Raw genomic sequence first — 14,474 nt, 5'->3', positions numbered from 1 at the left:
ATCCTGGGATTCTCCCAGCCTTTCCCAGTCTAGATTACTCTGAGTTCCCATGTGTTTGTGTGTCATATGTGTGCATGTACGTGTCCATGTGTGTTTGCGGGCGGCTGCAGGGAGACCTCGTCCGTTAAGAACTGTTCATTGTGCTTATTTCAGATTGAAGAAGAGCTGGCTGCCCTTCAGAAGGAACGCAGCGAGAGAATAAAGTACCTATTGGAAAGGCAAGAGCGAGAGATTGAAACTTTTGACATGGAGAGCCTCAGAATGGGATTTGGGAATTTGGTTACATTAGATTTTCCTAAGGAGGACTATAGATGAGATTAAATTTTTTTGCCATTTACAAAAAAAAAAAAAAAAAGAAAACAAAAAAATTCAGACCCTGCAAAACCACATTCCCCATTTTAACGGGCGTTGCTCTCACTCTCTCTCTCTCTTACTCTTACTGACATCGTGTCGGACTAGTGCCTGTTTATTCTTACTCCATCAGGGGCCCCTTCCTCCCCCCGTGTCAACTTTCAGTGCTGGCCAAAACCTGGCCATCTCTTCTATTCATAGTACACGTCACAGTATTGATGTGATTCAAAATGTTTCAGTGAAAACTTTGGAGACCGTTTTAACAAAACAATAAACCAACGACAACAACAAAAGTGGATGTATATTGCTTTAAGCAATCACTCATTACCACCAATCTGTGAAAGTGAAGCAAAAAAAAAAAAAAACCACAAATAAATAATAATAATAAATGCCAAGGGGGAGAGAGACACAATATCCGCAGCCTTACACCTTAACTAGCTGCTGCATTATTTTATTTTATTTTATTTTTTTGGTATTTATTCATCAGGAATAAAAAAAAAAAAACAAAGTTTTATTAAAGATTGAAAATTTGATACATTTTACAGAAACTAATTGTGATGTACATATCAGTGGTGACATATTATTACTTTTTTGGGGGGGGGGGGGTGGGTGGGGTGAAGAGATCTTGTGATTTTTAAGAACCTGCTGGCAAGAGTTTAACTTGTCTTCAGCATATTCTGATTGTATCATAATCATTTTCTGCTGTTGCAGAGGATGTGAATACACTTAAGGAGCTCACGGAATCCCAGTAGCACAAATTGGGCTTTGGCAAATCGTGTATTTTGTGTATAGAAGGAATTTAAGGAGAGGTATTACTTATTTTCATATTGTATTTTAACTGTTTCTCTGATCAAATTTTTTTACTTCCTCCTCCTCTTCCTCCCCCCCCCCCCCCCTTTTCCAATTCAGTATTTGGAGTTCGACACTGTCTCTCGATCAGATCATCTTGATCTTTTTCTTTATTCCCCTTCCCCTCCCTGAGTCCCATATCTTGGTCATAAATATTGCATTATTCACACTTTCAAACTGTGTATTTTCTTACAATAAAAAATGATGAAAAAAAAAAGGCTTTACTTCTTTTGCATGCACTTTAAAAAACAAAACAAAACAAAACAAAACATTTTTCAGGTTCCAAGGAAGAGCATGATAACTGTCAGAGCTTTTAATTATATTTGTAAATAAAAGTGTTCATCACATTGCCTTGCTGTGTTATTGTAGCAGGAAGTTTCCCTTCTAGGTTCACCAGCTCATAACTCAGGGGGAGACCTGCCCTCCAGAAACCATCCTCCACAGCCCTGGGTGCTCCCAGAAGAGCCGTCCGAGATTTTCAGGTAAATCTGTGTCTTGCAAGTTCTTCTACAGGACTGAAGATAATGTCCCATTGTTTGAAGTGGTCAGTTGCATCTGTTTGCCCTTTAGAAAATGGCACATGTGCATGCGTGCGCACGCACACACACACACACACACACACACCCCAGTGTGCCAGTCATATAGGCACATGCAGTGCTAAGAAGTTACACGCTCTTACAGAAAAGCAAGCTATTAAAGAGAGATTATGGCCAAGTATTTGAAATGGTCCCACTGTATGGCAGATCCCCTCATATTCTGCTTTTATTAGAATAATTGTATGTGCATAACAGGTAGCAAAATATGTAACTTTTTTTTTCTTAAAGATTTTATTTATTTATTTGAGAGAGAGAGAGCATGAGAGGAGAGAGGTCAGCGGGAGAAGCAGACTCTCTGCCAAGCAGGGAGCCCGATGTGGGACTCAATCCCGGGACTCCAGGATCATGACCTGAGCCAAAGGCAGTCGCTTAACCAACTGAGCCACCCAGATGCCCCAAATATGTAACTTCTAAGATAGGTTTGGGGGCCAAGACAATTTCAGTAAGATCTCCTATTTTTAGGGTTCTAAGTCCTGGACATTGAAAATTTATCTTTAGCATGATGACCTAAAAATCATTCCTGTATCTTACAGGATGTTCAGTCATCATAGATAAATAGGACCAGTCACGTTCACTGTGATAGACTAAAGCAGGAAGATACACTCAAAAGATTATAAAATACGAACAGAATAATTATCAAAATAATTATCAAGTTTCCTAAGCAGCTTAGTTCACTGAAGTTTCTATATTAGGTGCATCAGAAAATAACACTGGAAAGGGCTGGAAAGAATACTCCTAGTTGTCCACGAGAAACAGATCACAAAAACAGATACTGCGTGGTTATGCTTACCATTTGATGGGATACTACATTAAGCATTTTACAGATAAGGAAATAAGCTCAGACCAGGGTAGGTGGTGGCAGTGAAGTCTGAATCAAGATCGGTCTGATTTCAGAACCCACACTCCTAAGCATAGGTCACACAGCCACTCAGAAGGACATTAAATCATCAATAAGGTATAAAACCTTCCTATAGTTTGTTTCATTTCTCTCTGCATTGGAAAACATCTAGCTGGCTTGTGAAAAGGCTTTATTTCTGTGAGGTTATAGGTAGTGATCTTTAGGAAAGTGCCCCGTCCACAAGTTTGTTAGTGATGTACCCCAAGGTAGAGTTACCAGAAAGGAGGAACGTGTGTCCCTGCTCCTAACACCTGCCACAGACGGGCTTCCAACTCCTAGCACCTGCATGAGGAGGCAGTGAGAGTAGACAGGAACCAGAATGGCAGCAAAAGAACGGGTTCATAAGAGGTACTAGGAGGGGCACCTGGGTGGCTCAGTGGGTTAAGCCTCTGCCTTCGGCTCTAGGTCATGATCTCAGGGTTCTGGGATCGAGCCCCGCATCGGGCTCTCTGCTTGGCAGGGAGCCTGCTTCCTCCTCTCTCTCTCTGCCTGCCTCTCTGCCTACTGTGATCTCTATCTGTCAAATAAATAAAGTCTTAAAAAAAAAAAAAAAAAAAGAGGTACTAGGACAGCAGCCGAGAGCCTGTGTCCTTTATTCTTCTGGCACATACTAATCTCCCCTGAGTTTAAAAAGGAAAGAATTGTTGCAGGTTTGTCATATGTGTTGGTAAGGGCTGCTTATGTTTGATTTGTAACTATTCACTCAGTGGGTACCTTCTAAATCTGGTGCAATGCCAGGTGCTTACGATGCATCCGTATATCTTAAGTAAAAACCCTTGCCCTACTGGAGCTTACCTTAGGGGTAGGAGGAAGATGACACAATAATTATAAATAATAAATGATCTTACATGGTTCTAAGTGCTATAAGGAAAGAGGGAAGGGTGAGGAGGTATCTGAAGTTCCAAGATCAGCATATTTTTGCTCATTCATTCCAGAAATATTTATTGAGCAGCTACTGTGCGCCAGGGAGGTGTAGGAGTAAATAGGATGGATGGGGCCACTACTCTGCTGGAGCTCACGGTTTAAATCTCCACTGGAACAAGTAAATCGAGGGACTGAGTTAACCAACAGTAGACAAGCCATGACAATGCAAGTGGTGGGCACTACCAGGAGTTCACAGGAACTGAGACAATTACAGTCATAGGAAATATCAGAGAACAACTTACCAGTCGTATCTAATTGTGTAAAAAATTTTATTTCTTGAATTTATCACCATCTGCAATTATTATCTGTTGAAAAAGCATATTCTGGGGCATCTGGAAACATGCCCATGTAAGAACTCCATATCCCCGTATGATTTTAATTTAGTAGTGTATTTTGCCATGGAAATGATGACATAAAAAATACATTTTTTTCCCTAGCTTGGCCTAGCAGCATATAAGTCTTTCCCACTGATTACAGCTAAAAACTAGACCAAATGCAAAAGCAACTACTTGAGGACACCGAAAAACATAAGAGCAGGTGGATTACGGAAAAGCCATGTATGCAGAGGAGTGAGGTGAAATAAAGCATCCTCAGATAAAGAAAATTTAAGAGAAGTTACTGTCAGAGAACTATTCTACAAGAAATGCTAAAGGAAGTTCCTCATATTGAAGGGAAATGATACCAGAAGGAAACTTGGATCTCTGGGAATAAAGGAAGAGCAACAAATGGTATATATCTAGATAAATATTTAAAAAACAACAACAACAACCCCTTTCCTCTCCTATATTCTTTAAAATATATTGAAATATATTTTTCATTGAAAGCAAAAATTATACCATTGGGGAGGGTTTTGATGTATCTAAATGCAACCCAGATGACAACTATAACAAAGGTTGGGGGCTAAATGACCCCATATGGTTACCATGTTTCTACATTTTACATGAAGAATTTACCATTCTTCTAAGCAGACTCTGAGAAATTAGTATATATATTGTAACTCCTAGAGTAATTACCAAAAAGAAAACTGAAAGAGGTGTGATAGCCAAAAATTCAGTAGATATATTGGATATTCAAATAATCCAAAAGGTAAGAAAAAGAGGAGCAAACAGAAAACATAAAATGGTGGAACTAGGGGCGCCTGGGTGGCTCAGTGGGTTAAGCCTCTGCCTTTGGCTCAGGTCATGATCTCAGAATCCTGGGATTGAGCCCCACATCGGGCTCTCTGCTCAGCCGGGAGCCTGCTTCCCCCTGCCCCGCCTACTTGTGATCTCTGTCAAATAAATAAATAGAATCTTTAAAAAAAAAAAAAGTAGACCTAAATTCACCATAGGGATAATTACAGAAATATTTACAGACAGAGTGAGTTTTTAATTTTTTTTAAGATTTTATTTATTTGACAGAGATTACAAGTAGGCAGAGAGGCAGGCAGAGAGAGAACGAAGCAGGCTCCCTGCTGAGCAGAGAGCCCAATGTGGGGCTCAATCCCAGGATTCTGAGATCATGACCTGAGCCAAAGGCAGAGGCTTTAACCCACTGAGCCACCCAGGCGCCCCCAGAGTGAGTTTTTAAAAAGGACTATTTGCTGCCTATAAGAGACCAACTAAATAAAGACAGATAAATTCAAAGTAAATGAATGGGGGAGAAAAGCGCCGTGCAAATAGACATAAGAGTTCTATCAACTAAAATAGACTTCAAAACTAAGAGCATTATCAAAGATAAAAAGACATTCATGAATAAAGGGATGTCAAGAAGATATAATTTTAAACATTTAAAAAAATTAATTACAGGGGCGCCTGGGTGGCTCAGTGGGTTAAAGCCGCTGCCTTCGGCTCAGGTCATGATCCCAGGGTCCTGGGATCGAGCCCCGCGTCAGGCTCTCTGCTCGGCGGGGAGCCTGCTTCCCTTCCTTTCTCTCTGCCTGCCTCTCTGCCTACTTGTGATCTGTCTGTCAAATAAATAAATAAAATCTTTAAAAAAAAATTAATTACAGGGGTGCCTGGATGGCTCAGTCCCAACTCTTGGTTTTAGCTCAGGTAATGATCTCAGGGTCGTGAGATCACGGGGCTCTGCACTCAGCATAGAGTCTGCTTGAGATTCTTTCCCTCTCCTTTTGCCCTCCTTGCCAGCCAGCTCCGCTCTAAAATAAACAAAACCTTTAAAAATAATAATAATCTGAAAGATACAGATTCCTGAGTGGAGGGGACACCAGACTAACACCAGCTTTCTGATGTTCATGGCCATCAGAATTAGGAAGCTGATGAATGGGCTTTAGAGAGCTCTGTAAAAACTTAGTTGTGTGTGAGAAGTATACATTTGGGGAAAGGGAGAAGGACCTTTATGATATGGTCTATGGATATAAAGACGTCCATACCCCCTAAACTTAAGAACCTCTTTACAACAATTCATTCAATAGATGGTCATTAGATTTCTTATGTCCAGTGCTACAGATACTGAGCAGGACACTGCTTGTCCTTGCCTTCAAGAAGGATCCAGTCTAAGGGAGAAGATAAACATTTAAACAAAAAAATGACACAAGTTTACAGATTTTAAAATTACAGTGGTTAATATTACAATGGAATGGTGCAGGAGAACCCAGCCTCGTCAGGATGCCCTGAAGGTCAGTTAAGGGAGAAAGGGTCAGAGAACGTGGAAGAGGAAGGTTCCAGGCAGGATTTGTAAAGGACCAATCTGGCTTGTCAGGGAACTGAGAGGCAGCCAGCAAGTTTGGGGCCTAATGAGTAGACAACCGCAGGGAGCTGGAGGCAGATGGGGGTCACATCATACAGAACCTATCCATAGGCCATTTAAGGATCTGGTCTACAGCCCCGAGCAACTCAAACAGCTCACAGGTTTTAAGTGGATGCTGAGGCCGTTGACTTAGCACCAATTTAAGAACAGAAGTCCTTTGCTCCCAGACCCAGGAGAGGATGTAGGCCATGGGCCGCCATGTATAAGCTTGGGAATCCGGATCACCCACTTCCCAACTAGATGCCCTGGGGCAAATTCCCTTCACCTTCCAAGTTTTGTTGTTGTTGTTGTTAAGATTTTATTTATTTATTTGACAGAGATCACAAGTAGGCAGAGAGGCAGGTAGAGACAGAGAGAGGGGGAAGCAGGCTCCCTGCTGAGCAAAAAGCCCTCTGTGGGGCTCCATCCCAAGACCTTGAGATCATGACCTGAGCAGAAGGCAGAGGCTTTAACCCACTGAGCCACCCAGGCACCCCACCTTCCAAGTTTAATAGGTGAGACAGGCTATCCCCTTGCTTCTATGCCTCCTAATATAGCTCCTCCTATGTATTCTTTTCCTGTGAACTTCTTACATATACACTTCACCTTTTTTGGTTGGGTTGTTGACCTTTTTTCTGAATCATTTTTGAGTCTATGCCTATTTTAGACCAGAAAACTAACATACCATCATAATTCCTCATTGATTTTCCAGTCTCTATGACTGACAAAGTGCTGTGGTCAGCAGACAAGTCTCAAAAAAAAACAGTTCAGAGAAAAAAGAGTGAAAGATTTTAAGTACACATAAATTTCAAATTATCAGAATGTTTAGAGTTTGAGAAAACTGCTTAAGGGTATGGGGAGATAAATACTTTCATAACCATGGACTTGAATATGACCATGTGATCTTTTTAGAGGGTGGTTTGTCAGTATCAGGATTGAAAATGTATATACCCTTTGACCTAATTATTTCAATGCTAGAATTTTACTCCAGGAAATTACTTTGCAGAAGCATGTATACATATAATCTAATCACAGTAGGGGATTAGCCTGGTTAATTATGAAACATCCGGAAAATAGAGTATTTGTTCAAAATGACGATATGAATTGTAGGGCCCTGTTAACTTAAGATACGCTGTGCAAACCTGGTGTGTATAGCAAGACCGTAATTTTTAAGGAAGAAATATGTAGATCTATGTCAGATATATGCTTATGTGGATATTCATGTTTGTGTCTTTTTTTTTTTTTTAAGATTTTATTTATTTGACAGAGAGAGAGACAGATGAACACAGGCAGGGGGAGTGGTAGAGGGAGAAGCAGGCTTCCCGCCAAGCAGGGAGCCCGATGTGGGGCTCAGTCCCAGGACCCTGGGATTAGGACTTGGGTTGAAGGCAGCTGCTTAAAGGCTGAGCAACCCATCAAACCGCTGCTGAAGAGCAGGAAAGTGAAAGTGGAAGGCACTGGTTCCTGGGCTGTGTACCTTGTCTAACCACACAGGCATGCATTGCTTCTTCATTTAAAGTCAACAGGGTAAGGACGCCTGGTTGGTTCAGTCGCTTAAGCGTCTGCCTTTAACCCAGGTCCTGATCTCAAGGTTCCGAGATCAAGTCCCACATCAGGCTCCTTGCTCGGGGAAGAGCCTGCTTCTCCCTCTGCCTGCCGCTCCCCCTGCTTGTGCTCTCCCTCTCTCTCTCTAATAAAACCTTTAAGAAAAAAAAAAAAAAGGAGGCAACAGGGTAAGGGGCATCTGGCTGGCTCAGAAGGCAGAATATGCGAGTTCAAGTTGGGCGTGGAACCTACTTTAAAAAAAAATTATAAAAATAAAATAAAAAAATAGTCGGTGGGGTAATTGTTTTCTTTATATAACTTTTGCTTTTGCAAATTATTTAAAAATTGAATTTTAAAACCCTTAAGTTAGAAAATAACTGCTCTCTACCACTCCCCGCCCCCCCATAGAGATTACACAAAGCAACATTTCCAGCAACATCTCCGGAGAAGCAACTACAATGAAAGGTGGGGAAAAGACCCAGCCTTGCTTAATTAGCACCCGCCAGGCTCCACCATGATCCCTTCTCTGACACAAACCAGGTCAGTGATGGGATCCTTCAAACACCTCCTTTCTTTTTTGGTACATCAAAGGGTGTGAAAGTACAGCTGATCCTTGAACGATAGGGATTTCCACTGCGTGGGTCCACTTACGTGTGGACTTTTTTTCAGTACAGGGCTATAAATGTCTTTTCTCTTCCTTATCACTTCCTTAATGACATTTCCTTTTCTCTAGCTTACTTCATTGTAAGAATACAGCATATAATACGTGGAACACGCAACATGGGTTAACTATGTGTTACTGGGAAGGCTTCCAAGTCAACAGTAGACTATTAGCAATTAAGTTTTCGGCGAATGAAAAGTTATACAGATTTTCAACTGCACAGGGCAGCGCCCCTATCCCCCATACGGTTGAAGGGTCAACTATAATCTCCCCCACCTACCCTTGCGCCTTTTGGGTGTGTATTCTATATGGGCTGTATGTCAGGGCAGGGAGAGGTGTAGCCCAAGTCATGTTCCAAGTCATTGTTCCTCCACGCAACACCACCCAGTGGGGAGGTTTCCTACTGGTTTCATGCTCAGATGGAAAAGGACCACTTGTGAAAAGCAAAGGTACCTTTTCTGCAAAGGAGCTGGCCTAAGACTTTGTGGGTTTTGTTGTTTGTTTTTTTTCCCCAAGCCCTCCAGTTGGAATGGTTATTCCTGCTGTAGTTTGATGGCATGTGTACAGGCGTGGATCCTCTCTATGGTCCCTGAATCAAGTCCCAGACAGGGAAAGGGGCTACTCACCCTTTGAGGTTGTCTCTTGACTTCCCACATTTATGGGGCCCCATTCCCAAAAAGGGCAAAATATCTGGAGACCTTGTTCATCCACACAATGTTTTTATTTTTATTCAACTATAAGCAAACAGCAGAATTAACACAATATTCCGCAACTCCAGATCGGCTTTTCCACAAAGAGTGACCAGTTCAACAGACACAGACCTCGGGGTTTCTGACAATCCCTCACCCAACCCTGCAGCGCATCTAGATGGCTGTGCTTTAACCGCAAAGCCACTCTTCCTATTGCTTGTTCCAGTACTGCTCTTCCAAGGAACCAGAGCAGAACACTGACCCCTAGTAAACAGTCTGAGATGTACCACGTTGGGGATTCGTGGACACACCAGCCTCCAGCTGTCTTGGTGAGAAACACGGTCGTGAAAACATGACCCAGAAGTGCCATCATGCACAATTCCGGACTCAGGCTCGCAAAGGCAGAGGCAATCAATCTTTTTATTTATCTTTTTTACCTTAAAGATTCTTTGACACTCTGCTCTACTACCAAAGACCTGGTCTTTTTACCTCAATTTTTATTTCTTAAAATTCTGGATTGCTATTCTTATAGTAACAATTTGATGACCCCAACACAGTACCAAAATATCCCCCAAAATGGAGTTCAAATTTGATCAAAACATAAATGGGCAGTGTGACCCTCTAGAATTATAAAGGACAGGCAGAAGGAAAGGTCACTCTAAACCACTACCTGACTGCTCAGGCCTCACCTGTGAGAATGGGAACGGGGAAGCAGAGAAATCTACATGCATCAGTGAACTTGAGAACACCGCTTGAGGTTTCCAGAATGGTTTCTATCTCCTGGCATTCCCCTACTTCCCAGAGAGCTGCTCATAGAGTTTGGGCACATAGTCATCCCATTCCGCCTGGTAACACGTGCCAGCCACTGGGGGCCCAAGCTCGTACTTTTTGCGGAAAGATGCCACTTTGAATTTGCCACGGTGGTCTCCGGATCGGTTGCTGAGGATGGGCTCGTCACACTTCAGGGGCCCATTCTGCTCGTAAACCAGCCAGACATAGCGGTGAAGGCCTGGAGGGAGAGGCAGGAAGGAAGATGTAACACAGCTAGGCCATGGGAATGGAGACGTCCCCCGTGTTCACGGAAGTGCCAACTTGGAGGGCCCCAGCCACCCCGTTTACAAGAGGGGCACTGAGGACCCGCAGAGGTGGAAGGAGTCAGATCACTCTCCTGCTGACAATCCCCCAGTGGCTTCCCTCTGCAACTGGGGTCAAGTTCATACCCACTTCACAGCCTCGAAGGCCCTCGCTCACCCCATCACCTTTGCCCTTCACTCATCCTCTCCTGGCTCCCAGCCCATCTCCCCTGGGCCCCAACCGCTAGTCTTTTTCCACCACCCGCATCTCCATACCCCTTTCACTTGGGACAGTAACACTTCCCTAAAAGTTTGCCTTTTCAGTTTAGTCTCCTCATTAGAAAGAGAACTCCAAAAAGCAACAGTGTTTGCTCGTTGACCCAGAACCTACCCTACCTAGTGCCTGGTAAAATTCACTCTGACCGACTAAGTAGCAAAGATGCTGAAAACATCTTCTTTTCTAAGTTGCTTATGTGGTCACCTTCATCTGTCAGTCAGTTTCCATGGACTGAAACAATGATGATTTAGGCATTTTATTATAGACAAATTATACTAAAAGAATATTTTTTAAAAGCAAAAGGGGGGGGAAAGTCAGTCACGGAGGCTTTTTTTGTTAATGAGAACACAGGTCCTACTTGAGAGACCTGCTTTATTCTCATGTGTGTACTTCCCATAATTAAAGTGCCTAATTGTGTAACTGCCCTAGAGAACTTAATAGATCCCTGGGAAGGACGTACCTTCACCTTCTTCTTATGAACTCATGAGAGGGCTTGAGGCCATCTGAAGCTTTGGGATCTACAGATAAATCATGACTCTATGGACAACTGTTCTTGTCAGGGACCTTCCTGTACCTGCTCAGACTAACAGGGCCTGACAACGTGTCCACCCACAACTACTACTTTGTTCCAGCATATGAAAGCATCCTGTAATGCACAACAAGCATTAACAGTGCATCTCCCTCTGTTAGCTTATCCCACTCAGACTTTCAATACAGTATTCTCCCCCTCTGTATGCAGAACATGTGTATCTTCGCTATACTTCTTAAAGCCTTCCAAATCTTTTCGAGATGATACCACCCTAGATTTTCAAAAGGAGCTAGAAAGAAATGAAGAAGCCAATTTTTTATATTTATTTAGGAAACTATGATCATTTCTGAGATCTTTCACGGGAACTGGAAACCCAAAGATCCCACGGGGCAAAGACTGAATATGGAACTGATCATGTTACATGTGTCCAATCACCACCCCTACCGCCTCCCCAGGAAGTTGTTCCAAGCTTTCTGCCACACTGCTTCCTTGGAATCCTCTCACCAACTGCCCTGCATAGAAAGGCCTAGCAGCTGAGAGGCAAAAAAGCTAACGGAGGGTCCCCCTGACCAGAACCCAAGGTTCTGGCCACCTGATGCTACTGCTACTCCAGGTCTCAATGTCTCCGGCAGGCAACTACCTCGGAGGTGAACTGCACTGCCAGGAAGCTCCACTAGGCTAAGGGATCTCGGGAAACCCAGACTAAAATTTGCAGCCCTTTGGGCCAATTCTAATGTGCACCCACTGCCTGCCCCCCCACCTCCCTGACAAAGCAGCCTTTACTGACCTGTGCCCTTGGGAGGCCCAGAGCCGACATAATCGGAGAGGACTGTGCCACTGCTGATGTCATTGCCCTTCATGTTGACCACCAGAAAATGGTGCCATTCCCTGAGACGAGGAACACAGAACAGTCAGCGGTGCAGAAGTTAAGCACACACTCACGGCACAGCCAGCAAATGTGCATGAAGCACGTGCTCCAGACCAGGCTGTGGCGATGAAGGAGACACACAGTCCTGCTTCCTTGGCCAGCACAAACCCCACTGGTCTGCAGAAGAGAGCGCCCGGTGCCTCCCTCCCACCCTCTGAGTCTCTCGGGAGTTATCTGCAAACTTTTCTGCAAAGGGCCAGACAGTAAAACGTTTTAGGCTTTGTAGATCACATGGTCTCCGCCACTATTCAACTCTGCGGCTACAGCATGAAAGGAGCCACAGACAAGATGTAAGGAAGTTCTCATGCTGTGTCCCGACAAAACTTCATTTATGAACACTGAAATCTGAATGTCATATGATTTTCACACGTTACAAAGTATGATTCTTTCAATTTCAGTCATTTAAAAATGTAAAAACCATTCTTACTCGTGGGGCCATACAGGTGTCGGGCAGATGGGGCTCTCAGCTGTAGTTTCTAGACTCCTGCTTTAGGGACTGAAGGGGTAGGAAATGCACACTCTGGCTGAAGCGTGTATGTGAGCATCCCAAACTGGGTGTCCGTCCTCCTGGCACAGCATGTCCAGCAAGGGACGTACGTACACAGGGCCAGAAGCATCAGGTCCTGTCTGGATGACCTGGTGTTGCCAATCTTTCCCTAACTTGCCTGTACTTGGGGTCCTTCCTGCTGGGAGCGTCTGGATCTGTCATGGCCAAGGTGTAGAGTTTACCAGGATCAAGGCCATCCCACGCAATACTGGTGGGCCGGTTCTTAACCTGTAGGAAGCAACCACTTCGTTGTTAAAAAAGTCATAAATGGAAATAATAAAAAAAAAAAGTCAGAAATGCTGAAGAAGCCAACACTCTTTGATTTCAGGTTCCTCAAAGGTAAAACACAGTAAATTATTAATAAAAGCTAAAGTGTATGGACTCTGCTAAGAGCCAGGAGCTTACATTTAATACACATTATTTACTTTACTCCAAAGGACACTGTAGGACTGGTGTCCTAGCATGTGATTAACAGAAAGACGTGGGGTCAGGATTTCCACCCTGTAGCTGGCGGAGTCCTCTGAACTACAACCTCATATGGTGTGCAGTGTCTAGATCTGGTGACCAGCAGCTTAGCTGGGGCCTGCTAAAGTGAAATCTGAATTAACTGGATACTTTGTTCACAGAAAATGGCCGGACTGGACAGTGAGTCTGGGATAACACAGGCTTCTAGAGGGTCACTCCATATCTAAACATCCACAACAATAAACTGTCGGAGCAATTTATTCACACCACTGCCCCGGAGCTTCACGACCAACAACTGCCAACTGTGGGGCACTCCAGTTCCGCCAGTTCCGCCACTTCCGGTGTCCAGGCCCCCCGATTTGCTCCCAGGGCAAACGGTAGAACAAGGCCACGGCCGTTGCCCTCGAGCCTTCCAGCTGCAGAACGCACTTACCTTTTGCACAGCTTCAGGCTCTTGCGCGCTAAGACAAAAGGAGGAATCGCTGGGCGATGCTGGTCACCGGTTACATAATGCGTCACATGCCCTCGGGTGGGGCTTTTGCACCCCAAACTGGGGCCTAAAGTCCCGAGACCCTAGAGAGGTCTGGGGCCCACAGGGTGGCCAGGGCCCACTACATCTCAGGCACCGCCCCCGCCCCCGCCCCCGCCCCCGTGCCCGCGGCCCAGGCTGTTTCTGGGCCTAGGCCCCAGCCTACGCCTTGAAGCCGCTAGAAAGTAGATCGCTTTCTCCTGCAGGCCGAGCCCCGCCCGCCACGTGCAGGGTTCCCGGTGCCCGCAGGTGTCCGCAGGCCTGCGGCGTGGGCCCCGCGACGCCCTTCCCTCGGAGCACCGGGCGCACAGAGGCCGGATCACCCTCCCCCTCTCCGCCGGCCTCCAAGCCTGGAGCGGCTGCACCCCCAACGCCCTCGGGTACCTGGGTGGGCGTCAGCACTTTGCCCAGCTCGTCGATCTCTGTCCCGGTGTATTTAACCTGCAGCGGATGCTGCGGCCGCTCGTCCACTTCCTGCAGGCTCAAAGGCCCGGACCACTTGCTGAGGTCCACCGGCATTGCGGAGCCGAACTGGGCACACAACGGGGAAGAGTCTCTGCAGACTGGGAACAGTCGAGCGGAGCCAACTCCCAGCAGTCTGCAAACCGCCCAGAGGAGGCGCCGGACCGGCGGCTGGGGAGGCGCACGCGTCGGAGCCGCAGCCCCGCCTCGCCCCGATCCTCCAATCATAGTCCAGGCCAGGCCAGGCGCACGCGTCGGAGCCGCAGCCCCGCCTCGCCCCGATCCTCCAATCATAGGCCAGGCCAGGCCCACCCTGCCCTCGAATTGGTCAAAACCGGTAGCGCGGGGCGTCTCGCGCTCCCAGATCAATGCAGTAGTTGTTGCCTGTCTTTTTGCGCTGAGTGTGCTTGCTACGTGGGGCTGC

The 14,474-nt window shown here is 45.3% G+C and overlaps 2 protein-coding genes across 2 annotated transcripts in view; one reads left to right on the top strand and one right to left on the bottom strand.

The window, feature by feature from the left end:
• The window catches only part of LOC111156378 (TAO kinase 3), a 188,239-nt gene extending 187,884 nt beyond the window's left edge, over positions 1–355 (top strand). The window contains exon 21 of the mRNA XM_022517211.1: positions 154–355. Within this exon, the coding sequence (XP_022372919.1) occupies positions 154–315 (162 nt within the window). The 3' untranslated portion in view covers positions 316–355. The remainder of the gene's footprint in view (positions 1–153) is intronic.
• Positions 356–9,253: 8,898 nt separating this feature from the next.
• Positions 9,254–14,249, bottom strand: LOC111156386 (phosphatidylethanolamine binding protein 1). Its single transcript, XM_022517229.1, has 4 exons — positions 13,973–14,249; positions 12,713–12,822; positions 11,907–12,007; positions 9,254–10,249 (listed from the first exon to the last, which is right to left on the bottom strand). Exons 1-4 carry the CDS (start codon positions 14,105–14,107, stop codon positions 10,032–10,034), a joined length of 564 nt encoding a protein of 187 aa, XP_022372937.1. The 5' UTR covers positions 14,108–14,249; the 3' UTR covers positions 9,254–10,031.
• Between the last annotated feature and the right edge of the window lie 225 nt (positions 14,250–14,474).

Source organism: Enhydra lutris, unplaced genomic scaffold, assembly GCF_002288905.1.
Source record: "Enhydra lutris kenyoni isolate GAN:26980312 unplaced genomic scaffold, ASM228890v2 scaffoldscaffold46, whole genome shotgun sequence".
Taxonomy (NCBI): Eukaryota; Metazoa; Chordata; class Mammalia; order Carnivora; family Mustelidae; genus Enhydra; species Enhydra lutris.
Note: the sequence above shows the minus strand (reverse complement) of the source record. Positions and strands in the feature narration are given on the sequence as shown.

Coding starts and splice junctions, on each gene's coding strand:
- LOC111156386 (XM_022517229.1), bottom strand. CDS start 14,107: ATGCCGGTGGACCTCAGCAAGTGGTCCGGGCCTTTGAGCCTGCAGGAA. Junction 12,823..13,972: donor AAGTGCTGACGCCCACCCAG/GTACCCGAGGGC, acceptor TGCTTCCTACAG/GTTAAGAACCGGCCCACCAG. Junction 12,008..12,712: donor AGGAAGGACCCCAAGTACAG/GCAAGTTAGGGA, acceptor TCCTCGTCTCAG/GGAATGGCACCATTTTCTGG.